The sequence below is a fragment of the Elephas maximus genome, chromosome 7, assembly GCF_024166365.1.
Source record: "Elephas maximus indicus isolate mEleMax1 chromosome 7, mEleMax1 primary haplotype, whole genome shotgun sequence".
NCBI classification, from domain to species: domain Eukaryota; kingdom Metazoa; phylum Chordata; class Mammalia; order Proboscidea; family Elephantidae; genus Elephas; species Elephas maximus.
In genome coordinates, this window is record NC_064825.1 from 121,809,531 (window position 1) to 121,836,824 (window position 27,294).

Below are 27,294 nucleotides of genomic sequence, written 5' to 3' on the forward strand. Positions count from 1 at the left end.
AAATGGGAATGCAGTAGGATTTCACTAGTGGGGATGAGACAGACCCAGAAAGGCTGCAAGCTGGTTGCTCACTAGCTGAGCCATGTGGATCAGCCTGTCAAGAAGCAGCATGTTAGGCACATAAGGCTAGGTGGGAGGAAGAAAGGACAAGAAATAAGGAAAGAGAGAAAAAAACAACAAACAAATAAGAAAATAAAACAAAACAAAAAAATTGTGGCAGTGGGTGTGCCAGCCATTGAGGGTGGATTTGGGGAGGTGGTGAGCTGATGTCTCTCTTGCTGGGTGGCACAGCACAGTGCTTCAGGAAGGAGGACAGGCAGTGAAGGGCCTAGGTAGGAAGGAGAAGGAGAAAGATAAACAAAAATATAAAATATGACTCTGAGGAAGCTGGCCTGTGGGGGCACTGCAGACCCAAGGAAGTCATGTGCCAGAGGCTCTAAAGCTGAGCAGTACAATACAGCCCACCAAGAAGTTGGGGGTGGTGCAGTGGGCTGGATCTGTGGGAGACAGCAAAGAAGGAAGGGAGAGGGAGAGGAGAAACAATAACAACAAAAAAAAACATACAAACCAAAAACTTCTGTCAGTTCCTGGAGCTTTGTTTTTCACCATTGCCTTCAGTGCAGCTTGCACTTCTTCCTACAGTACCATCTGTCCTATATCATATGCTACCTCCTGAAATGGTTGAACATCAGCCAATTCTTTTTGGTATAGTGACTCTGAATTCTTTCCATCTTCTTTTCATGGTCCCTGCATTGTTAATTATTTTCCCCATAGAATCCTTCAGTACAGAAACTCAAGGCTTAAATATTTTCTTCAATTCTTTCAGCTTGAGAAATGCTAAGCCTTTTCTGCCCTTTTGCTTTTCGATTTCCAGGTCTTTCCACAAGTGATTATAAAACTTTACTTCATCTTCTCCAGCCACCCTTTGCAATCTTTTGTTCAGCTCTTTTACTTCAACATTTCTTCCTTTCATTTTAGCTACTCGACATTCAAGATCAAGTTTCAGAGTCTCCTTTCTCATTCAGTTTAGTATTTTCTTTCTTTCCTGTCTTTTTGAATACTTCTTGATGTCAGCCAAAGATTAGACAGAACCATAAAACAAAATGAGACTAAATGGGCATACCAGCCAAGGGGCAAGGACAAGAAGGCAGGAGGTAACAGAAAAGCTGGATTGGGGAACCCAAGGTCAAGTAGGGGAGATTGTTGATATGTAGTGGGGTTGGCAACCCATGTAACAAAGCAACAGGTATATTAATTGTTTAATGAGGAATTTGTTGGCTATGTAAACCTTCATCTAAAGTACAATAAAAAATTTAAAAAAAAAGAAATCAAAGGACATATCGCATACAGAAATGAAACTGCTGCAAAAACCTCTTTAAAGTGTTAAAAAAAAAAAAAAAAGGTGTCACTTTAAGGACTAAGTGTGCCTGACCCAAGCTATGGTATTTTCAGTTACTTCGTGTGCATGTGAAAAATTGACAATGAAGATCAAAGAATTGTTGCGTTTGAATTATGGAGTTGGCAAAGAATGTTGAATATATCATGGACTGCCAGAAGAATAAACAACTCTCTCTTGGAAGAAGTACACCCAGAATGCTCATTAGAAGTGAAGATGGCAAGACATTAGACATGTTATCAGGAAGGACCAGTCGCTAGAGAAGGACGTCATGCTTGGTAAAGAAGAGGTTCAGCAAAAAAGAGGAAGACCCTCAAGGAGATGGAATGGCACTTTCAGTGGCTGAAACAAGGGCTGGAACATAGCAATATTTGTGAGAATGGCACAGAACAGGGCAATGTTTCATTCTGTTGTAGATGGGTTGCTATGAGTCAGAAGCAATTCAATGGCACCTAAGAACAACAATAGGTTAGTACTTATATTGTTTCCCTGATAAAAACTGTAATGATTTAATCCTTTAAACCAAACAACCTCTTAAGACAGTATTGAATAAATAACACCAAGAGTACAGAATTATGCAGTGTCAGATCAATGGAGGAAATCTTTGGTAAAATGAACCATTTGCTATACAAATCACATTTTGTGAGATTTGAGGAAGATCATTGCCTACACTGGGAAGAGTATGGAAAGCCTTAATATGCCCAAACATTCCATCTCTAAAGTGAGGGCTTTAATTTCTTACCTGTCAACCTTACACAGGAACAGAAAAAATCAAACCTTTGCAATAGAACTGTGTGTAGTTTAACTTGTTGTATTAATGCTAACACAATATATATGAAAATTGGTCTATGAAATCCCATTTGAAAGAAATACCTCTCTTTAAAATTTCTTTAAATTCTAGAAAATGTTCTACATTCTACTTTGGTACGTAACATCTGGGGTCTTAAACACATGTGTTCGACCCATCTAAGATACATATTCCACTGGTCTCACCCCATCGGGAGCAAGGGAGAATGAAGAAAACTAAAAACACAAGCGAAAGATTAGTACAAAGGACTAATGGACCACAACTAACATATCCTTGACCAGACTGAGTTTAGCAGAACTAGATGGTGCCCGGCTACCACCATACACTGACAGTGATCACAATACAGGGTCACAAACGGAGCTGCAGAAAAATGTAGAACAAAAGTCTAACTCACAAGAAAAAGCCAGACTTACTGGCCTGAAAGAAACTGGAGAAAACCTGGAGTAAGGCCCCCGGACACATTTTAGCTTAGTAATGAAGTCAGTCCTGAGGTTCACCCGTTGGCCAAAGATTAGACATGCCCATAAAAGAAAAGGAGACTAAAGGAGCACACCAGCCCAAGGGCAAGGATTAGAAGGCAGGGGGCGGCAGAAAAGCTGGTAAAAGGGAACCCAAAGTCAAGAAGGGAGAGTGTTGACATGTCATGGGGTTTGTAAGCAATGTTATAAAATAATATGTGTACTAACTTTTTAATAAGAAGCTACTTTGTTCTGTAAACATTTATCTAAAGTGCAATAATAAAAAAAATTTTTTTCTTTAAATCTTTTCCACTGGACTCAAGGCTCCATGGTACTCCTGAGTCTGGTGACTCTGCTACTGCTTTGTCAAACTGAAGGTCTGGGAATAAGTGGTAGGCTCAGATTTCCAAGATTCAAGGCCTGCTTTCCTGGGCACAGCATGAAAGCCATCATTTGTGTTGACTTTGCAGAGTGTCCAGGGTACTACTATGGCGTATTGTCTAGGCCCACTTATCCCCCAAAATTGATGTCCTTTACCTTCTTTCTAGCATCCAGGAATCTTCCCAACCCTTGATCTTGAAGGTAGCCCTTCCCTCCTACTTCTATCTTCCCTATGTATTTCAAAATTCACTTCCATCCATTGGATTAAGAGGTAAAATGGAGGAAAGGAGTTTCCTTGGAAATAAACCTAGCTGTCATGGATTGAATTGAGTCCCTCAAAAATATGTGTATCAATTTGGCTAGGCCATGATTCCCAGTATTGTGTGATTGTCCACCATTTTGTCATCTAATGTGATTTTCCTATGTGTTGAAAATCCTATCACTATGATGCTAATGAGATAGATTAGCGACAATTGTGCTGATGAGCTCTACAAGATTGAATTGTGATTTAAGCCAGTCTCTCTTGAGATATAAAAGGGAGATGTGAGCAGAGACATGGAGACCTCATACTACCAAGAATGTAGAGTGGGGAGCTAGGCATGTTCTTTGGAACTGGGGTTCCTACATGGAGAAGCTTCTAGTCCAGGGAAAGATCGATGAGAAGGACCTTTCTCCAGAGCTGACAAAGTCTTCCCCTGGAGCTGACACCCTGAATTTGGACTTATAAACTCCTAGACTATGAGAGAACAAACTTCTCTTTGTTGAAGCCATCCACTTGTGGTATTTCTATTACAGCAGCAGTAGATGAGCAAGACACTAGGCAAAATCTCAATCTTTCTCTATCTCACCTTCTCTCTCGGTTTGGGTCCAAATTTATAGTGTTCCCTTAAAAATTATTTTTAGTTTTTCATATATCTAATTTTACACATTATTTAGTTTTATTTATATTGGAACATAAATAAATGTTGGACAATTAATACTAAATAAAAAAAATGAAGAAAATCTGTGAAGGAATGAACATGCTCTTTGGTGTCCTGGAGTCTTGCCATTTCTGTACATATAATATCTACCAGCACCTATCTTCCCAAAGTACAATCAACTTTTTGGCTTATATCTACCTGAGTTCTAACTATGGAAACTGGTTTTTTGAACTGGACTTATTAAACATTACTGTATCAGATTACATCTTGATGGCAACTAAGCATAATGGCACCAAAAACTAAGAAAGCCAAGTTTTTACTACGTCTTGCTATCTAGTTCTTCATGCTACATACAAAAGGCCACACACACATTTTTACCTCCATCTACCTTATGGGAATAATAATAACTGCCCAAATATTATTCTGACTGACTTAAGGCTATTTCTCTCTTTATAAGCCTCTTGAGGGCCTCTTTGATCTCCTTGTTCCTCAGACTATAGATCAGAGGGTTTAAAATGGGGATGATGATGACATAGAACACTGATAGCACCTTGTCCTGATTCATGGACTGATTAGACTTGGGACTCAGGTACACAGAGAAGGCTGTGCCATAATAGAGTGTCACAGCTGCCAGGTGGGAGACACAGGTATCGAAGGCTTTGGCACTGCCTTTGCCTGAGGATATTTTCAGGATGGAAGCTGCAATGAAACCATAGGATTAGAGGATAACAAACAAAGTACCAAATCCAACAACAATAGCTACCAGAAGAAGAATCATTTGGCTGATAAACGGATTGGAGCAAGACAAGGAAATAATCTGAGTCAAGTCACAGAGGAAATGTTGAATATTTGGCCCACAGTAGTTAAGTTGAAAGCAAGAGACTGTCTGAATTAAACTACTAAAGAAACCAGTCACATAGGCCCAAGAGACCATCTTCCCACAGAGGCCAGGTACCATGATGGCTGAGTATTGTAGTGGGCTGCCAATGGCCACATATCGGTCATAGGCCATGGTGGCCAATAGGCAGGACTCAGCCAGAGCCATCCAGGCTGCAACAAAATACTGAGTGGCACAGGCAATGAAGGAAATCATTTTTTCTTTTCTTAGGAAGTTCCAGAGCATCCTTGGGCTGATGGAAGAAGAATAGCAGATGTCTATAAATGACAGGAAACTGAGAAAATAGTACATGGGTGTGTGAAGGTGGGAGTCCATCCTGATGAGAAGGATGAGATCCAGGTTCAAGATGAGAGTCACCAGGTAGATCCCAAGGAATACTGGAAAGAGGATGAGCTGCAGCTCTTTTTCATTTGAGAGACCCAGGAGAAAAAATATGGCCACAGATGACTGGTTTCCTTTCCATTCCATGGACCTGCTTGATGTCATCTGCTGAAGAATAGATGACAGATGTATATACTTTATTCTCAAAAAAAAGATTCATAATTTTTTTTCTTTTTCAGTCAAGCATCAGGCTAATTTTACAACATTAAAATATCAATGTTGAGTTAATACAATCCCCTTTCATACACAATCATCAACCTTAACTGAAAAATCCTCTTGGCAATGTATTATCATTCTTTCTTTGGGTACAAAAGGCTTTCAGTGGGGCATCATTAGTCCATTTTCTTCTAAAATATCTTCATTTCATGTTTTACCATGGCACATTTTGCATATATGTGACACTTCAGAGATAGGCCAAATTAGGAAAATAGTGCAACTGCTTTATATGGCAAAACAGAAAAATTCTACTTGGATATTGGTCTGCCATTAGCTCAATGATTAGAGAAGCTCCCAAATATTCACAATACGGAGCCTGAGTAGGTACTCTTTAAAATCTCTTTGAGAAGTGGCCTTTAATTAATCTATACTGAGGTACTCTTGACAATTCTGTAATGCCCTTTCTGCTTTTATGATACCTGGAGAGATGTAAGAATCATGTAGCAGGATGGTGGGAAGGGTCAATCAGAAGAAGCAGAGGCTTGAAAATGGATTGTGACATAACCAAATTAGTGACTTCGGGAAAGTTCCTGAGAAATGGAATTATATAAGGTTAAAAAAAATAAAAACCCTTAGAATGCTTGAAACTCCCTTTATTGCTTGTACAGGCTTTCCTTTCCTCAAATCAGAAATACTTCAGAATTCGATTGTCTAGGACAGTGATTATTGATCTCCGTAGTACACTTTTGAAAATCTGTGGAAACTCAGGTTCCTCTATCCAGCAAAATGCAACCACTTATCACTTTTACATAAAGTGTTTAGGAATTTTCAGTCACCTTGAAGTTTATTTGTGGTTCCCAGATCAGAGACTTCTACAGGGGAAACTGACTTGGACTTTTGTAAGATTCATGCTTAGACAATAGGCATGTGGAATGGGAAGATCGGGCAAGATTTAGGAAATTTTTTTTCCGCCCCCCATCCTTCACATTGGAGTCAGTCCAGAAAAACACACAAGTAAGTATTCAAACAAATGGTAACTAAGCAAAAAAATATTTTTGCATCAGGAATTATATGTTCCCTTCAAGATGATATAGCTGTCGTTTTCTCTATGGTATCACTAAAATACCCCCCAGGAAAAACATTTTTATTCAGATGAACCCAAACTAAAAAGAACATTATGAAATATTTTAAGTATAGAAAATAGTTGTCAAATGTAGCCTGGGAGTTGTGTATAAGGAACGAAAGTAGACATCTTGAAGATTTTCATAGAGAAAAACAGGGGTATTTATGGAATAAAACATTTTTATGAAGTACAAATATTTGCTGACATTAGCTGCTCAAAATATTTTCCTTCTCTCCAGTCATTTCCCAGTCACCAGGTTCAAAAATTGAAGAAAAAGAGAAAATCCCTATGGAACCATAAGGTCATGACTAGGAAAGTAAGGTCAAAGGGGCCATCTCTCTAAATCAGATTAGTTGTGGCTTGCAGGTACCCTGTTTTCAAAAAGATTCTGACAGAATGAAGGAATTAATTAGAAAAGAAAGTTGAGATGTCCGATATTAGTAAATAAGGGGACAGTGGTCACAGATAGACAATGAGACAAAGTATTTACCATCCAGACTTAGCATTGGTCCCCCCAGAGAGACCGAATGGAGGTAAAATCTTGTGGAAAGTGAACAGAATATCATATTCATTATCATTAACATCATCATTACTAACAATGCAAGACAACAAAGTGATTTATCGAGCATCTATGATACATTAATTTTTTTTTTATGATACATATTGACGTTTACCTTGTGACCATGAAGATCTGCATAGGTTCCTCTAATGCTCATTTATTCAATATGGTATTAGGCCAGTGCACTGTCTACTAAATACTATTATAAATATTGCTTCTCCCGCATATTTTCTCTTATGTATCACTGTAGAACCCTAATTTAATGTGTGTTCAATCTTCTCATTATATTCTCCACATCTCTGAAACCTGCATTTTTTTTGCACTTCTATACTGTGTTCTATTTAATTTTTATAGATATGTCCTCCAGCTCATTCATTCTATCTTACCCACTGCCATTGACTCAATTATGACTCATAGTGACTGTAAAGACCCTATGGGGCAGACTAGAACTGCCCCATAGGATTTCCAAGGAGTGCCTGGTGGATATGACCTGCCAACCTTTGGTTAGCTCTTAACCACTGGACCACCAGAGTTTCCCGTTCCATCTTAAGCTGTGTTAATTGGCTACTTAACCCATTCCCTGAGTTTTAGATTTTAATCATAACAATTTGTTCTGTCTTCTAAAGGTTTCATTTTGTCCTTTTCTCATATATGCCTGGACGATGTTAAAAGTATCTTGTTTAACATCAGACCACAGCCTGAATCTAGGATGCAAGATTGTACCAGCTAGATACCAGGCTAGGAAATGAACTCTCAAAGACTATCCAAAACCACAACAATTGCACAGGGAACCAGAGATGTTAATCTGTAAATGACAATGTCAGACCAATAAAAGAAGGAATAAATGATATAGGTATAGAACTTTCTAATGGAGAAGAAAGCAAGGTGATAACAAGTAATAATAGGCTGGTTCAAACCTAGGGAGATAAAGGTAAATTTCAAGATAATCACTAAAAAAGTTGACGAACATACTCATCAAAATAGAGAAACGTAAAGCCTCAATAAAGACAAAATCTACAAAAACAAAAGAAATGAAAAAGAAATCCAAAAACAAAAGAAGCTGAGCACAGGAGAGTAAGAGGAACAAAGAAAATATTAGGACCAAAAAAAAAAAACACTACAAAAAGACAGCAATAAACACACCTATCAATAATTACAGTGAATGTAAATGGCCTAAATGCACCCACAAAGAGACACAGAGTAACAGAATGGATTAAAAAAACAGGATCCATCAATATGCTGTCTACAAGAGACCACACCTCAGAAACAAAGATGTAAATTTATTAAAAATCAAAGGATGGAAAAAAATATACCAAGCAAATAACTACCAAAAAAGAGCAGCAGCAGTGGTACTAATCTCAGATAAGATAAACTTTAAAACAAAATCCATCATAAAAGACAAAAAAGGCACTATATAATGATTAAAGGGATGATCCGTCAGGATGTCTTAACCATAATAAACATCTACACACCCAATGACAGGGCTCCAAAATACATAAAACAAACTCTAGCAGCACTGAAGAGACAAATTGACAGTTCCACAATAATAGTGGAAGACTTCAACACACCATTCTCAGTAAAGGATAGAACATCTAGAAAGAAACTCAGCAAAGATAAAGAAGAGGTAAAGAGCACAATCATCTAACAAACTCATAGACATATATAGAACACTCCACCAAACAGCTGCAAAGTACACATTCTTTTCCAATGCACACAGAACATTCTGCAGAATAGACCATATCTTAGGCCACAGAGCAACCCTCAACAAAATCCAAAACATTGAGATAATACAAAGTATCTTCTCTGACCACAACACCATCAAAGCAGAAATTCCCAACAGGAAGGGAAAGAAAAAAAAAATCAATTACTTGCAAACTGAATAACACCTTGCTTAAAAACGACTTTTATTTTTTAAAAACGACTGGGTAATACAAGAAATCAAAGATGGAATCAAAAAGTTCCTAGAATCAAACGAGAATGAAATCACACTACTCCAAAACCTCTGAGGCACAGCAATGGCAGTCCTCCAAGGTCAATTTATAGCACTAGTAGCACACATCAAAAAGAAGAAAGGGACAAAATCAAAACATTAGCTACACAACTTGAACAGATAGAAAGGGAACAGCAAAAGAAGGCCACAGCCACCAGAAGAACGGAAAAAATAAAGATCAGAGCAGAAATAAATGACATAGAGAATAGAAAAGCAATAGAATCAACAAAACCAAAGCCTCGTTCTTTGAAAGGATCAACAAAATCGACAAACCACTGGCCAAATTGACAAAAAAAAAAAAAAAACAGGAGAGAACACAAATAATTCATATAAGAAATGAAATGGGGGACATTAGAAGATACCCAACAGAAATAAAAAGGATCATTACAGAGTATTATGAAAAACTATACTCAAAACAAACTTGAAAACCTAAAGAAAATGGACAAATTTCTAGAGACACTACCTACCCAAACTAACATAAAATGATGATGAAAATCTGAACAGACCCATAACAAAACAGATGGAAAAGGAAACAAACAAACAAACAAAAAACTCCCAATTAAAAAAAACAGCTCTGGCCCAGATGTCTTTACTGGAGAATTCTACCAAACATTCAGAGAAGAGCTTACACCAGTACTACTCAAACTATTTCAAAACATAGAAAAGGAAGCAATACTTCCAAAACATTCTATGAAGCCAGCATAACCCTGATACCAAAACTAGGCAAAGACACCACAAAAAAAGAAAATCATGGACCAATATCTCTTATGAATATACATGCAAAATTTCTCAATAAAATTCTAGCCAATAGAATTCAGCATGATAACAAAAACAAACAAAAAAAAATACACCATGGCCATGAAAGATTAATAGCAGGTATGCAAGGCTGGTTCAACATTAGAAAATCAATCAACATAATCCCCCACATAAATAAAAGGAAAGAAACGAATCACATGATCACCTCGGTTGATGCAGAAAAGGCATTTGACAAAGTCCAACACTCATTCTTGATAAAAACTCTCAATAAAATAGGTATAGAAGGGAGATTTCTCAACATAATAAAGGGCATCTACGAAAATTCATTGAAACCCTGGTGGCATAGTGGTTAAGTGCTACGGTTGCTAACTAAGAGGTCAGCAGTTTGAATTCACCAGGCACTCCTTGGAATCTCTATCGGGAAGTTCTACTCTGTCCTATAGGGTCGTTATGAGTCAGAATTGACTCAAAGGCAGTGGGTTTGGGTTTTTGGTGTGAAAAAAACAATGGCCAACATCGTTCTCAATGGAGAGAGGATGAAAACATTCCCCCTGAGAACAGGAACAAAACAAAGATGCCCTTTTCCAGCACTCTTATTTAACATTGTGTTGGAAGTCTTCTCTAGAGCAATAAGGCAAGAAACGGAAATAAAGGCATCCAGATTGGTAATGCAGAAGTTAAACTGTCCCTATGTGTGGATATGATACCATACTTAGAAAATCCGAAAGACTCCACGAGAAAACTACTGGAACTAATAGAAAAATTCAGCAGAGTGGCAGGATACAAGATAAACATACAAAAATCATTTGGATTCCTATACGCCAATAAAGAAATAAATGAGAAGGACTTCAGGAAGAAAATATCATTTATAATCCCAACCCAGTGGCGCTGAGACAATTCCGAATCATAATAATAGCCCCTAAAAAAATGAAATACTTGGGAATAAATATAACCAGGGATGCAAAATACCTACACAAAAAAAACTAAAAAACACTACTGCAAGAAACCAAATATCTTCATAAATGGAAAAACATACCATGCTCATGGATAGGTAGACTCAACATTGCTAAAATGACAATTCTACCCAGAGCAATTTACAAATACAATGCAATATCGATCCAAATACCAAAAACATTCTTTACAGAGATGGAAAAACTTATCATTAACTTTATATGGAAAGGAAAGAGGCCCCAGATAAGAAAAGCACTATTAAAGAAGAAGAATAAAGTAGTAGGACTTGCACTACCTGACCTCAGAACATACTTTACAGCTACAGTAGTCAAAACACCGAGGTAATAGTACAATGACATACATTGACCAATGGAACAGAATTGAGAACCCAGATGTAAATCCATCCACCTGTGGTCACCTGATCTTGGTCAAGGGCCCAAAGTCCATCAAATAGGGAAAAAACAAACTTTTTAACAAATGGTGCTGGCAAAACTGCATGCCCATAGGCAAAAAAAAAAAATGAATCAGGACCCATACATCATACCATATACAAAAACTAACTCAAAATGGATCAAAGACCTAAATATAAAGCCAAAATCTATGAAGCTCCTAGAAGAAAAAATACGATCAATGCTAGAGGGACTAATACATGGCATTAACAGGATACAAATCACAACCAACGACCCACAAGCTCCAAAAGATAAGCTATATAACTGGGATCTTCTAAAAATTAAACACTTATGCTCATCAAAAGACTTCATCAAAAGAGTGAAAAGAGAACCTACAGACTGGAAAAGAATTTTTGGCTATTAGAAATCAGAGAAAGGTCTAATCTCTAAAATCTACAAGAAAATCCAACACCTCTACAACAAAAAGACAAATAATCCAATTAAAAAATGGGCAAAGGAAATGAACAGGTGCTTCACCAAAGAAGACGTTCGAGCAGCCAAGAGACGCATGAGGAAATGCTCACCATCTCCAGCCATCAGAGTAACACAAATCAAAACCCCAGCATTACTGGCATGAATCAATAAAACAGAAAATAACAAATGTTCAAGAGGCTGCTGGGAGATCGGAACTGTTATGCACTGCTGGTGGGAATGCAAAATGATACAACCATTTTGGAAAACAATACAGTACTTCCTAAGAAAGCTAGAAATTGAAATACCATATGACCCAGCAATCCCACTCCTAGGAATATATCCTAGAGAGAAAAAATCGTCACACAAATAGACATATGTACACCCATGTTCGTTGCAGCATTGTTCACAATAGTAAAAAGATGGAAACAACCCAGATGCCCATCAACAGATAAATGGATATACAAACTGTAGTACATACACACAATGGAATATTATGCAACGCTAAAGAACAGTGATAATCTCTGAAGCATCTCATAATATGGATGCATCTGGAGGACATTATGCTGAGTGAAATAAGTAAAACCCAAAACAACAAACATTGTATGAGACCACTATTGTAAAAACTCATGAAAAAGGTTTACATACTAAAAGAAATAATATTTGATGGTTACGAGGGAGGGGAAGGGTGGGGATGGAAAACACTTAATAGACGATAGATAAGTGGTAACTTTGGTGAAGGGTTAAACAGTACATGATACTGGGGAAGCCAGCATAACCTGTAAAAGGCAAGACCATGGTAGCTCCATAGACACATCCAAACTCCCTGAAGAACCAAATTGCTGGGCTGGGCGCTGGGGGGACCATGGTCTCGGGGAACACCTAGCTCAATTGGCATAACAGAGTTTATAAAGAAAATGTTCAACATTCTACTTTGGTGAGGAGCGTCTGGGGTCTTAAAAGCCTGTGAGTGGCCATCTAGGATACTCTACTGGTCTCACCCTTTTCAGTCCAAAGGACTAATGGGCAACATCTACCACGACCTCCACCAGACTGAGTCTAGTACAACTAGATGGTGCCCGGCTACCACCATTGACTGCTCTGACAGGGATCACAACAGAGGTTCCTGGACAGAGCTGGAGAAAAATGTAGAACAAAGCTCTAACTCACAAAATAAGACCAGACTTGCTGGCCTGACAGAGGCTGGAAAACCCTGAGAGTATGGCCCCGGACACCCTTTCAGCTCAGTAATGAGGCCACTCCTGAGGTTCACCCTTCAGCCTAAGATTGAACAGGCCCATGGGGAAAAAAAAAAAAAAAAAACAAGACTAAAGGGGCGCACAAGCAGTGACTGGAAGGTAGGAGGGAAAAGGAAATCTAGTTATAGGGTACCCAGGGTTAAGAAGGGAAACTGTTGACATGTTGTGGGGTTGTTAAGCAATATCAAAGAACAATGTGTATACTAACTCTTTGATGAGAAACTAGTTTGTTCTGTAAAACTTTACCTAAAATTCAACTTAAAAAAAAGTATCTTGTTTACTCATTGAACTCTCATTCTTTCTTTTAAACATATTAAACATATATATTTAAAATTATTATTGAATAGTCTAAATATCTGTAGTTTTGCAGGTCTGATTCCATAATTCGATGTTACTCTTGACTCTTGTTCATGGTACCTTACTTATTTGTTTAATGATTTCTCATTATGAATTTGTGTTCCTTTGAATGTCATCTGTGGGAATCTTTGAAGAATGACTTTGAAATACATTCCTTCCAAAATGATTTATATTACTTCTGTATGGTACTTTAATTGCAATATTGGCCCAGAATATCTTTAAGCATAATTTTAGACTTGGGATTTTTTTGGACCACAACACTGATAAGGTTTAGGCTTCAAGTCTCCAAGAATACAAATTAGGAGACAAGAATTATAGGTGGAATTTTTCTCTTTTCTCTGCTCTTCCCAAACTAAGGCTGAGTGAGGTGTGCATATCACTGTCTCCTTCTGTCGAGTAGGTGTTTTTCTACATCATCTCTGAGAGTGTAACACTTTGGGAGTTGTTTCTCTCAGTGGGATGGGATATTTTCTCTAATCAAATCTCACACATTGCCTTTTTCTCCTACTTCTCACACACATGCCCATTAAGTCTCAGCCCTTAGGCCACCAAGGATTAATACCTCCCTTCTGCGAAGATCCAACAGAATGAAGAAATCATCAAACAATATTATTAATAACACCAGCAAGTTAAATTTTGCTAAAGATCATTCAAAAGCGAATACAGTAGTAAATTGACAGGGAACTGCCAGAAGCTCAAGCCAGATTCAGAAGAGGATGTGACCGAGGGATATCATTGCTGATGTCAGACGGATCTCGCCTAAAAGCAGAGAACACCAAAAAGATGTTTACCTGTGTTTTACTGACTATGCGGAGACATTTATGTGTGTGGATCATAACAAATTCTGCACACCATTGCAAAGGATGGCAGCTCCAGAACACTTGATTGTGCTCATGAGAAACCTGTACATAAACCAAGAGGCCGTCATTAGACCAGAACAATGGATACTCTGTGGATTAAATCACTAAAGGTGTGTGCCCGGGTTGTATCCTTTCACCATAGTTATTCAATCTTTATACTGAGGAAATATTCCAAGAAGCTGGATAATATGAAGAACAACGGGGCATCGGGATTGAGAAAGGCTCATTAACAACCTGCGTTATGCAGATGACACAACCTCGCTCGCTGAAAGTGAGGAGGACTTGAAGCACTTACTGAGGAAGATCAAAGACCTCAGCCTTCAGTGTGGATCACACCTCAACACAAAGAGAAGAAAAATCCTCACAGCTGGATCAATAAGCAACATCATGATAAACAGAGAAAAGACTGAAGTTCTCAAGAATTTCATTAATTTGGATCCATAGTCAATACCCAGGAGAGCAGCAGTCAAGAAATCAACTGATGTAGTGTATTGAGCAAATCCGCTGCAGAAGTCCTCTGTAAAGTATTAAAAAGCGAATACGTCACCTTGAACAGTAAAGTGTGCCTGACGCAAGACATGGTGTTTTCAGTAGCCCCAGGTGGATGCAAAAGCTGGACGATGAACAAGGAAAACCAGAGAATAAGTGACGGCTCTGAATCGCGCTGTTTGCAGAGAACACTGCACATACCGCGGACCGCCAGAAAGGGAACACGTCTGTCTGGGAGGAAGCACAGCCACAACGCTCCTGAGAAAGGGGATGGTGAGACATGGTCTCACGTACTTTGGATGTTACAGGAGGAACTAGTCCCTGGAGGACATCTTGCTTGGTTAAGTAGAGGGTCTGGGAGAAAGAGGAAGACCCTCAATAAGACAGATTGACACAGCGGCTCTACCAATGAGCTAAAACATAGCAAGATTGTGAGGATGGCACAGGACCTGGCAGTGTTTCCTCCTGTTGTACACAGGGTCGCTATGAGTTGGAAACGACTTGACAGCACCTAACAACCAGCTGGGAAAACGCTGGCCCTACCCTAAGACCAACTTAGATTAGTGCCTTCTTGCCTTTCCTGTACTTTGAAGAACTCCTTTGCTTTCTCACTGGCTGAGCCACGGGGGGAAAACGATGTTCTAGCCTTCTCAGCGTTTTCCCTGACCGTATAATACGCAATATTCCTACGGAACTGTTAGTTGCCCCAGTTTATCCCTGGCCATTTTTTCTAAAACCCCAAGCTTGTTTGATTTGCTTATAATTTTTCGTTTCCAAATATGATTAATGACTGCTTATTAATTTCCCAGTTATTCTGAATCTTTTTATATTTTATGTAATTTTATTTGTTCAACAACCTTACATGATATGTCTTCTCATTTCTCCTATTTTACAAAAGAAGAGAATGTGTAACTCACAGTGGTAATCAGGCACAAGTCATGCAACCCATAAAGAGTAGAACTAGATTTCAAGTCCAGGCACTCTAGTTCCAGAGCCACATCTTTAACAACTACATTCCACTATCCTACAAAAATGTATCAATTGCATAATTAACCTTATTTCTGAACAACTCTCAAGTTCAAAGCACTATATTGTGTGACTTGAAGGATGCAAAGGAGACAGTAAGTGGGGTAGAGACCAGGAAGATAGGTGAGAAATATGCCTGTGAAGACATAACACAAGAAGAGATGTGCAGCCTGAGACAGAGAAAGAGAAAATATCCTGTGGGTAAATTTTTTTTTTTTAATCACCAACTAGATGTGGGCAAGAAGTCACGAATCCAGGAAGGCCCTCGCATATTCTTTGTAAGAATTTCTCACAAAACGTCTCTAGAATGGCAGAGCCTATTTCAGAGGCATTATTGTAAAAATGGGGCCCTGATGACATAGGGGTTAAGAGTTCAGCTGCTTAACCAACAGGTCGGTGGGATGAATTCACCAGCCACTCCTTGGAAACTCTATGCGACAGTTCTACTCCATCCAGTAGGGCCAGTATGAATTGAAATCAACTCGAAAGCAACAGGTTTGCTTTAGTGTATTGTACAAATAAGGCAATCACAACATACTGGAGAACACCATCAATAACATGACCATCATGTCTCTTCACATAGATACTCTTTCAGTAAAAGAACAGAGAAGCGGTAACACTCCCTGACTGCCAAGGAAATGAGACAAACTGGAGGAGAATTTAGCCCCTTTCAGGAACATAAAATGAAGATATTGAAGTTTTTGCAATATGTAAATAACCGAGGGGCAGAAAAATTTCAGCCTTTAGGCAGTGTCATAAAGTGAATTGTGTCCCCCCAAAATATGTGTCAACTTGGTTAAGCCATGATTCCCAGTATTGTGTGATTATCCACCAATTTGTCATTTGATGAGATTTTCCTGTGTTGTAAATCTTATCACTATGACGTTAATAACATCGAGTAGTGGCAGTTATGTTGATGAGATCTACAAGATTAGGTAGTGTTTTAAGACAATCTCTTTTGAGATATAAAAGGGAGAAGCGAGCAGACAGACTGGGGACGTCACTCCACCAAAAAGCAGCACAAGGAGCAGATTGCATCCTTTGGACCTGGGATCCTTGTGCCTGAGAAATTCCTCAACCAGTGGAAGATTGATGACAAGGACCTTCCTCCAGAGCCAACTGAGACAGAAAGCCTTCCCCTGGAGCTTATGTGCTGAATTTGGACTTCTAGCCTAGTAGACTGTGAGAGAATAAATTTCTCTTTGCTAAAGCCATCCACTTGTGGTATTTCTATTACAGCAGCACTGGATGACTAAGACAGACGGTAACTACTGCAAAGCCTGTGTCCACAGACGTCTAAGATTAAAATTACCACAGCAAACCTTACCATAGACAGAGAAGCATGTTAAACCAGTGACATCACTGCTAATCTCGGAGACACTTTTTAATTGCTGCATTGTTTTTCTCTACCACTCCAAAGACTATACTTTCTAATCAAACCTTATTTTTTGTTGCATCTTACTTATGGGTGACTCCTTAGCTTTCTTCTTGTGTTTTGGATAAAGTTCATCTTAGGATGGAGTTTGCCTTGGCTGTCTTACTTCAGCTTTTTTTCACAGCATTCTTGACATCATATATTCCCCATCTCTATGTTTACCTCCATTTTACCTTTTCCATCAAATGAAGAAGGAAATGGAAACAGATCATTAAAAAAGGACCCTTTGACATGTTCTTTTTCTTTAAGACATTTCATCAGTAACACTTCCTAGTATTTCTTTTGCTCCATTGTATGTCTAGCATTTATGAACATTAACCCACCAAAACCAAGAAAATTCAACATAGAGGTAGAACAGGAAGCAAAATCTGAAGAGTTTTGTGCAGGAACAAAGATGGATTTCTGTCAGAAGACCAAATACTACATATATTCTTGACTAATGGTCTTTACATTCTGCTAGAACTTGACATGTTAACCAAGAGCTGTGTTGGGTTCATTCACTCTGGAATCTTCCCCTCAACAGAGTCACCTGTGGACTGCTTAACTTTGACCTTTTAAATGGAAAAAAATCAAGTAGTAGAGCCCCTGAAAAAAAATCCACAGCTATTCTTCTGAGTCTGTGTTTTCCCATTTATTTGAAAGACTAATGAAAGGAGTCAGAGATTTTCCAGCCCCCGCATTATGCTAAAATGTATTGACACAGCCTACATTTTATACTATTCATCGACAAATTTGTTTTCCAGGCCAAAATAGTCACCATGGAAGATGGCCCCTTGACACGTTAGACTTCAAGGACAATGATACTGACTTATTTGTAAACACGTGAGTTCCACCTCTGTCCTACGTCCTTGACATTTCTTAGACAATATTCTCTAAGTGACTCACCTAAGAGTTTGAAGAAAGCATTCCAAGTCTTTTTACTTGGTGATGTACACAGGTACTCAGAAACGGTGAACAGATATTTCAACGTACAGTATCTGAGAGCTTACCATTCCATCAGTACTCAGAGATGAGCACAAAACCTACTATTGGTAGCTATGTTTGACTCAGCCTCCTTCAGAAATGACCCAGCTATGAAAAACGAGGGCCTTAAATGTTTATGAACCTGCTCCATAACATTTAAGAAAGAACTTCAGAGTACAAACCACAACAAAGATAGGACAATAAAACTATGCAGGTTATAAATGACTGCCCTCCTGGGTGATAGACGGGAGATCAACCCTGTTAATTGGTCCCTTGCTTATGTTCAAGATTTCCCTTCACTGCCCTAATATATGACACATTTTTATATCAAGGGACCCTTCTTTCCCACTGTCTCTTTACTCTAAAGGAAGAATCATGGGGCTGATATAGAAGTCATTTCCAACCCTGTTATCTATGAAACAAATTATGTCATCACACCATAGGAACAGTCCTCAGAGACTTCTATCTGGAAAGACATCAGGAAGTAGAAAACAACCAGCAATTATGAATCAGATTCTCTGCAGGAAAGGGACTCCCAACTTTCTACTTCTTATTTTGGAACAAGTTGTTATTTAGATGGGAGTCCTTGGAGTGGATCATATTCAGAAAGATCTTAGTAAGACGTGCAATATGAAGATGAAAAATAAATGGCTCCCCTTTACTCTGTCATGTAGCTGCTCGGGATTAAATCAGTAAAAGAGCAGGACAGGGAGATGGGGAGAAGGAGAGAATGAGCATATGACGGAGGGCAGAGACAAGGGAAAAAAACAGGGAGGTGAACTGGGCAAAGTAGGTAGGAAACTCTGAAAGGATAAATAGCATTTAATCATGCATAAACACAGTGTGAAATTACCCTGCCACCCACATTATCATACCTCACTACCTAACAGAAGAATGTTTCTTTTTCAGCCCTGAAGCACTACAGGAAATGAAGCCCATGTCATTTAGTCTTCGAGCTATGGTTTTTATTTCAGGAAAACCCTGGACTACAGAGGAAGAGCATTTAGAGTGAATAAAAGAGACCAGACTACGGAGAAGGCGACACAGCTAGTTTCAATATATCACAATACAAGGTCTGCTTGTACTACTAACATGGAGCCCTGGTGGCACAGTGGTGAAGAGCTCAGGCTGCTCACCAAAAGGTCCGTGGCTCAAATCTGCCAGCAGCTCCTTGGAAACCTTATGGGGCAGTTCTACTCAGTCCTATAATGTTGCTGTGAATCAGAATTGACTCAATGGCAATTAGGTTTTTTTTTGGACTACTAACACATTTTTAATCTCCTGTTTTATGTCCATTGGCCCTCTTCTTTAAATGCTCACTTATCTGTATGTGACAGGATAATATTTTTGAAATAGTATGTAACTCTTTACCTATTATTTCCTTCCCCACATCTCTTTGACCAGTTCCTTCTTTCAGGCAGCTAGGTTGTCAGGCTCACAAGCCTCAGAGAAGGAACGTGACAATAAAAAGAAGTTGAAGTGGACATGATAAGGCCAAAAATATTCTGAACGAGTCTTCAGAATGGCTTACAGGCAGAGTCCAAGGGAGCGAGCACAAACATCAAGTAGATTTGAAGACATCAAGATCAAAGGAGAGGAAGATTTTCTTTCTCAGGAGACCCAGAAATCATCTCTTTGCATGTTTCTGCTCTTGACTGAGCTTGTCCCCTACTCATACCCCAAGTTAGTTTCAATGGCAAATGGATGATATTTGCTGATTGGCTGAAACCATGCAGAGTTGACCCCTAGACACAGAGTTGGGACCAATCATGCAGTGATGGCTGAGAACAGAAAAGGGGATTCTCGTCCCCAAAATAATTTTAAGATACTCCTCACAGAAAGAATGATTATGGATGGTAGGCAACAAAAAAATTAACTAGTCAGTTTTGTAATTTAGCTCCCAGTGTAATAAACAAGAATTTTACATAGTTTCAAAAGTCAAGTATTTTTAATGACTTACAGTGGAAAAACATTTTGGCCCCATTCCCATTCTTAATGCTCTTACTTTTGTGATTCAAGAATATTTTCTTTAATCCCTCTGAGGATACTATTTTTAGACTTAGGTTTTTATATATTCTTATGTTCTCTACATTCTCTTTTTGTCATCTGAGTTCCTTTCTTTTTCCCTTTTGTGTATTTAGGTCCTCTCTCTGGTGATTCTTGGCTGCTCTTAATGTCCATATTACAGAGTGAAGCCCTAAAAAGCAAGATTCCGTTCATGGTCGGAGGTTTTCCTTTGATGGGTTTTACATATGATAATAGATTAATATCCGACTTTAGTTCTGTCCATTGAAGTTTTTTGTTTTTTGTTTTTGCTTTATATCTGTGGGTGCTAAAAAATATGGTTTAGTTTTAATTCTCAAGAGATCTAAATATCATGAGGTTGCTTATTGGTCCAGTTGTGAGGATTTTTGTTTTTCTTCATGTTGAGCTGTAATCCCTACTGAAGGCTGTGGTCTTTGATCTTCATCTGTAAGAGCTTCAAGTCCTTTTCATTTTCATGCAAGCAAGGTAGGGTCATCTGCACAATGCAAGTTGTTAATGAGTCTTCCTCCAATCCTGATGTCCTGTTCTTCTTCATATAGTCTAGCTTCTCAGATTATTTGCTCAGCATACAGACTGAATAGGTATGGTGAAAGGATGCAGCCTTGACACATACCTTTCCTGGCTTTATCCATTTGTTCTGTTTGAAAGACTGCCTCTTGATCTATGTACAGGTTCCTTAGGAGCAAAATTAAGTGTTCTGGATTTCCCATTCTTTGCAATGTTATCCATATGACCCACACAGTCAAACGCCTTTGTAACATCTTCCTGGTATTCTCAGCTTTCAGCCAGAATCCATCTGACATCAGCAAGGATATCACCTGTCCATGTTCTCTTCTGAATCCGGCTTGAATTTCGGCTAGTTCCCTGTTGATGAACTGCTGCGGTTGCTTTGAATGATCTTCAATGTAATTTTACTTGTGTGTGATATTAACAACATTGTTCGATGATTTCTGCACATGGTTGGAACACCTCTTTGGAAAAGACCTAAATATGAATCTCTTCTAGTTGGCCAGGTAGCTGTCTTCCAAATTTCTTGGCATAGAGCACTTCCAACACTGCATCCATTTCTTGAATCATCTCAGTTGATATTCCCCCAATTCCTGGAACCTTGTTTTTCACCATTGTCCTCAGTGCAGCTTAGACCTCTTCCTTCAGTACCATCAGTTCCTGATCAAATGCAATGTCCTGAAATGGCTGTCTTCTCGAGCTGCCCTTTGAAATCTTCTGATCAACTCTTCTACTTCTTCATTTCTTCTGTGTGCTTTAGCTGCTCTACATTCAACAGCAAGTTTCAGCATCTCTTCTGACATCCATTTCAGTCTTTTCTTTCTTTCCTGCCCTTTTAATGACCTCTTGCTTTCTTCTTGTAGGATGTCCTTGATGTCATTCCACAACTTGTCTGGTTTTTGGTCGTTAGTGTTTAACGCATCAAATCAGTTCTTGAGGTGGTCTCTAAATTCAGGTGGGATATACTAAAGGTCATACTTTGGCTCTTGTGGACTTGTTCTAATTTTATTCAGTTTCATCTTGAACTTGCGTATAAGCAATTGATGGCCCATTCTACAGTCCGCCCCTGGCCTTGTTCTGACTGATGATATTGAGCTTTTTCCATCACCTGTTTCCACAGATGTAATCAACTTGATTCCTGTGTATTCCATCTGACCAGGTCCATGTGTATAAACAAACCAAACCAAACCCATTGCTGTCAAGTCTATTCTGACTCATAGCAACTGTACAGGACAGAGTAGAACTGCCCCATGGGGTTTCCAAGGGTGCCTGGTAGATTCCAACCACCGACCTTTTTGGTTAGCAGCCATACCTCTTAACCACTATGCCGCCAGTGTTTCCTCCATGTGTATAGTGGCTCTTTAAGTTGTTTAAAAAAAAAAAAAGTTTGCTATAAAGAAGATGTTGGTCTTGCAAAATTCTATCATGTGATATCTGGCATCGTTTCTATCACCAAGGCCTTATTTTCCAACTACTGATCCTTCTTTTTCGTTTCCAACTTTCCCATTCCAATCCCCAGTAATTATCAATGCATCCCAATTCCATGTTCAGTCAATGTCAGACTGCAGAAGTTGGTAAAAATCTTCAATTTCTTCACCTTTGGCCTTAGCAGTAGGTGCATAAATTTGAATAGTAGTCATATTATTAGTAGTGGTATTGTTAACAGTCTGAGAGAGACTGAGGATCTGTGACATGGCAGGATGCTGCAGCAGGGTATGCCTACACATCACTGCATTCACATGTACTCAGTGAAGCACTCGATACGTGCCAAATTCAAGCTTTGCTTTTAGGAATTTTTTTTTCCAAATATTTTCAATCCACAGTTGGTTGAATCCATGGATGTGGGACCTGTGGATATGGAGGGCCAAAGGTAAATTATTATTTTTTACTCAGTTCTTAATTATTGACTTTTACAATATGTGAGACTTTACAGGATTTGTCACATCTAATTCTAGATGCTCCTATTATTCCAACATTACAGATGAAAAAACAGAAGGTAAGAGAGGTTAAGGTCACATCCTCAAGAAATTGTAAAACTACAGTTCAAACCCTCATCCCGTCCCAGAGTAATACCTGAATTTTATATTAGAGATAATTCTTTTCACTGAAAGAAAGCAAACAAAGATTCTTAGAGGATTTAGGTAAAGAGAAAGAGATTGAGAGAGAGAGCCCTGAATGGAGGGTGTACAAGTGAGGGAGAGGAAAGGATTGAAGAATGGGAGAGACTGAGGACCATACACCTCACCCAGGAAGATCCTACTGAAAGAGTCACATGGATATTGAACAGAGTGCAGAATCCACTGGTCTCTCTAGGTCCTGCCCTCTGACCTTGACCCAGATACCCCAAGAACACAGAGCTCTTGTCAAAGGTCAAAAATACTTATTTCTTTTCAGAAGCAATTTTCCAAGGCGGCCCTATTGCACCCCTAATTCTTTGCTGGGCCATGAAACTGCTATCCACTCACACCCAGCAAGAGAGATGTCCACAACTGGGTATCCTGTTGCGTTGTTAAGGGCAGAAGTGAAAGGAGACAAGCCAATTAGAGGGAGGAAACTCTCCAGGTGATGCTCTCTGCTATATGGTTGCCATGGAGTTTTTATCCCTGCTGATTTGATGCCCCATTTGGCCATGTCCCTGCTGGATCCATTCCTCACTTCCCTGAGGTCCTATCATGATGTTATAATTGTAGGATTTTATTGACTGTCCTTGAAGTCATTTGAGCTAGAACGGACCTAGGTATCATCTAGCCGATACCTTCCATTTTCAAGTGAGGAACCAGAGGTCACCCCTACCTGTTAACACAGTTGGTTGTTAGGTGCCGCTGAGTCGGTTCTGCCTCATACCAAACCTATGTAAAACAGAGGGAAACAGTGCCTGGTCCTTTGCCATCCTCACAATTGTTGCTATGTTTGAGGCCCTTGTTGTAGTCAGTATGTCAATCCATCAACAAGTTTAATAGCAATAAATTTTACATGTGTGCATGCACTTCCCTGCTTACAATGCACTTTCATTTTAGATAGATACACATTTTTTCAAACACTTTCCCTGAATTGGTCATCACAGCAGCCTATGAGGCAGGGACAGTATAATTTCCTATGCATAAGTGAGGTAACTGAGGCACTATGAAATGCAAAAATCCACTACTTATTACAGTCATGGGTTTTGAAGTAGCCTGTCTAGCTTGAATCCTGACTTTGCAACACACTTGTCGTATAATCTTGAACACATGACCATGGAGGGTAGCAACCTCTCCAAACCTCAGTTTTGTCGCCTATAAAATATGGTTAATAGTAGTAGCTACTTCATAGAGTGGTTCCGTGGGTGACAAAAACAATTCCGTTCTTGACTCCTAACTGAGAATTTGGCAGTTCAAACCTAACCAGCGGTGCCTCAAAAGACAGGCCTGGTGATCTGCTTTCACAGCCTTGAAAATCCTATGGAGCAGTTCTGGTTCCCACAAAGGAAACTGGCATGAGTCAGAACTGACTTCACAGCGACCAACGACAACAACATTAAAGTGTAGCTCTTCATAGAGAGAACTAGATAATGGTTATAAAACATTTTAAGTAGTATAAAATAGGCCTTCTGTCAGTATTGTTGTTGTTGAGTACCACTGAGTCAATTTTCAACTCATAAAAGCATGTGATAGAGTAGAACTGCCTCAAGGTTTTCTAGCCTGTTGTCTTTAAGGGAGCAAATCACCAGGTCTTTCTCCCGAAGAACCACTGGGTGGGTTAGATCTGCCAGCTTCTAGTTAGCACCCAAGCACTTAACCATTATGCCACCAGGGCTCCTTCCTCTATTACTAAAAAATCAAACCCATTGCCATCTAGACAATTCTGACTCATAGCGACCCTATAGTAGCAGTAGGTATAATTTAGATGTTCTGATTTAGAGATCTTTCCCAAATATTATGCTGCATTTCTAGTCTTTTCATTAAAAATATCTACTTAGGATCATTCCAACTACGTTAATTTTTGGAAGCAATCTCACCTAGCTGCCAGTTACTAGGGCTACAGAACTGTTTCAGACAAGGTTCCATTCTCGATTTGATCAGTTCCAGCCAAACGTATTTTTGTGGGGAAAGGGGTGAGGGAGGAGGCAATGAGTTCATTACTGATGAACAGCTTCTTAAGACGGTTTTAAAGAAAATACCAAGACTATGAAATCTATAAAAATGGAAGATCGACACAGAAAATATTTTGGTCAGTTAGAACCATTTATGTTTCACAAATCACATTTTGTGCTATTTGAGATAGATCATTGCCTACATTGGGAAGAGCACAGAAGACCTCGATATGCCCAAACATTCCGTCTGGAAAATGAGGATAATTTTTCACCTGCCAACTTCATACAAGAATAGAAAAATCTAATCTGTGTGATAAAACTGTGTAAAAGGTAAAGGGCTGTATAAATGCTAATACAGTATGTACGAAACTTGGTCCATAAATTCCAGTTTGAAAGACAAATCTGTTTTTAAAATTTGCTCAGTTGGATTCTGAATCTCCCTGGTACCCCTGAGACTGATGGCTGTGCCAACACGTTGTCAAACTGAAGACCCTAGAGGCACAGGAAGGTTCAGATTTCCAGGACTTGGGTCCTGATTCCCTGGACACACCTTGACAGCCATCATTTCTGGGGTCCTGTATAGTATCCAATGTGCTGCACTGGAGTATGCACCAGACCCAACCATGCCCAGAAATCACTGACCTTTAACTTCTTTCTAGCATCTGAGAAATTCCCCAACCCCTTGACCCCAAATGTTTCCCCTTCCCCCTACCCTTCATATCACCCACATCTTTTTCATAATTTAATTTCTCCCATAGGTTTGAGGGTTAAAGCAGATGGAACAAAATTCCTTGGAATTATACCCAGACAAATCCTCTCTCTTTCTCTCTCCATTTGGGACCAAAGTTAAAAAGTGTTCCTTTATAAATGTTTTATTTGCCACATATCTGACTTATAATATTATTTCATTTTATTGGAATATCAATAAAAGTTAAACAATTCAAAAGAAATAAATAAAACCTGTGAAGGAAACTACAGGCAATGTGGTGTCTTGGGTTTTTATCATTTCTATGCAAATAATATCTATCAGCAGTTCTCTTCTCAAAGCACAGTCATATTTTAGGCTTTTATCCATCTGAGTTCTAATCATGGAAACTGGCTTTTTAAACTACATTCAACATTGTCATCACTGTCCCAGACAGATCACTTGTTGGTGGCACCTAAGCATGATGGTACCAGGAAACAAGAAAATCACGTTTTCACTTCTTCTTGCAGCCTAGTTATTCCTGTTGTCTGAAAATGGTGACTTATACATTCTTACCTCCATCCTTCCTGAGGGAACACTAATACCTTCCCAAATATTACTCTTACTAATTTTAATAAATTGTTCTCTTTATTAACCTCTTGAGGGCCGCTTTGATCTCCTTGTTCCTCAGGCTATAGATCAGAGGGTTCAACATGGGGATAAGGATGACATAGAAGACTGAAAGCACCTTGTCCTGCTTCATGGACTGACTAGAGCTGGGACGCATGTACACAGAAAGGGCTGTGCCAAAGAGGAGTGTCACAGCTGCCAAGTGGGAAGCACAGGTATTGAAAGCCTTAGCACTACCTTTTCCAGAGGATATTTTCAGGATGGAAGCTGTGATGAAACCATAGGACAAGAGGGTAACAAGCAAAGAACCAAACACAATAAAAATGGATGCCAGAAGAAGAATTATTTGGCTGACGAAGGGATTGGAACAAGACAAGGGAATAATTGCAGGCAAGTCACAGAAGAAATGTTGAATGATATTTGGCCCACAGTAGTAGAGATGAAAGCAAGAGACTGTTTGAGATAAACTACTAAGGAAACCAGTCACATACGCCCCAGCGACCATCTTCCCACAGATGCCACGAGCCATCATGGCTGAGTACTGCAGAGGGCTGCCAATGGCCACATATCGGTCATAGGCCATGGCTGCCAAGAGGCAGCACTCAGCCAGACCCATCCAGGCCACAACAAAATATTGAATGGCACAGGCAATGAAGGAGATCATTTTTTCATCTTTTAAGAAGTCTGAAAGCATCCTTGGGCTGATAGAAGAAGAATAGCAAATGTCTATAAATGACAGGAAACTGAGAAAAAAGTACATGGGTGTGTGCAGCTGGGAGTCCATCCTGATGAGGAGGATGAGACCCAGGTTCCAGACGAGAGTCACCAGGTAGGTCCCTAGGAATATTGGAAAGAGGATGAGCTGTAGCTCTTTCTCATCTGAGAGACCCCGGAGAACAAACATGGTTACAGAGGAGTGGTTTCCATTCCATTCCACGGGCCTGTTTGCTGCCATCTGCTGAAGAAGAGATGAAAGAAGGAAATGGCTTTATTTCCCCCCCAAAAGAAAAAAGCAACACTATTTTTTAGTCATGTGGCCTGATAACTGTACAACCGTAAATCATCCATCTTGAGTAATTTTATGACTTCCATGCACAATCACCATGGAAACCCTGGTGGCGTAGTGGTTAAGTGCTACGGCTGCCAACCAAAAGGTCGGCAGTTCGAATCCGCCAGGTACTCCTTAGAAACTCTATGGGGCAGTTCTACTCTGTCCTATAGGGTCGCCATGAGTCGGAATCGAATCGACGGCACTGGGTTTGGTTTTTGTTTTTTATGTGCAATCACCACCTTTAACTGAAAAATCCTCTTGAATACATATTATTGTTAGG

At 39.3% G+C, this 27,294-nt stretch overlaps 1 protein-coding gene and 1 pseudogene across 1 annotated transcript; both read right to left on the reverse strand.

The window, feature by feature from the left end:
* Nucleotides 1-4,381: 4,381 nt before the first annotated feature.
* On the reverse strand, nt 4,382-5,347 carry LOC126080634 (olfactory receptor 5A1-like; annotated as a pseudogene).
* Nucleotides 5,348-25,964: 20,617 nt separating this feature from the next.
* Nucleotides 25,965-26,918, reverse strand: LOC126080635 (olfactory receptor 5A1-like). Its single transcript, XM_049891815.1, has one exon. It carries the CDS (start codon nt 26,916-26,918, stop codon nt 25,965-25,967), a length of 954 nt encoding a protein of 317 aa, XP_049747772.1.
* Nucleotides 26,919-27,294: the final 376 nt, after the last annotated feature.

Bases quoted from the DNA above. Each gene is read 5' to 3' on its own strand.
- LOC126080635 (XM_049891815.1), bottom strand. From the start codon at position 26,918: ATGGCAGCAAACAGGCCCGTGGAATGGAATGGAAACCACTCCTCTGTA.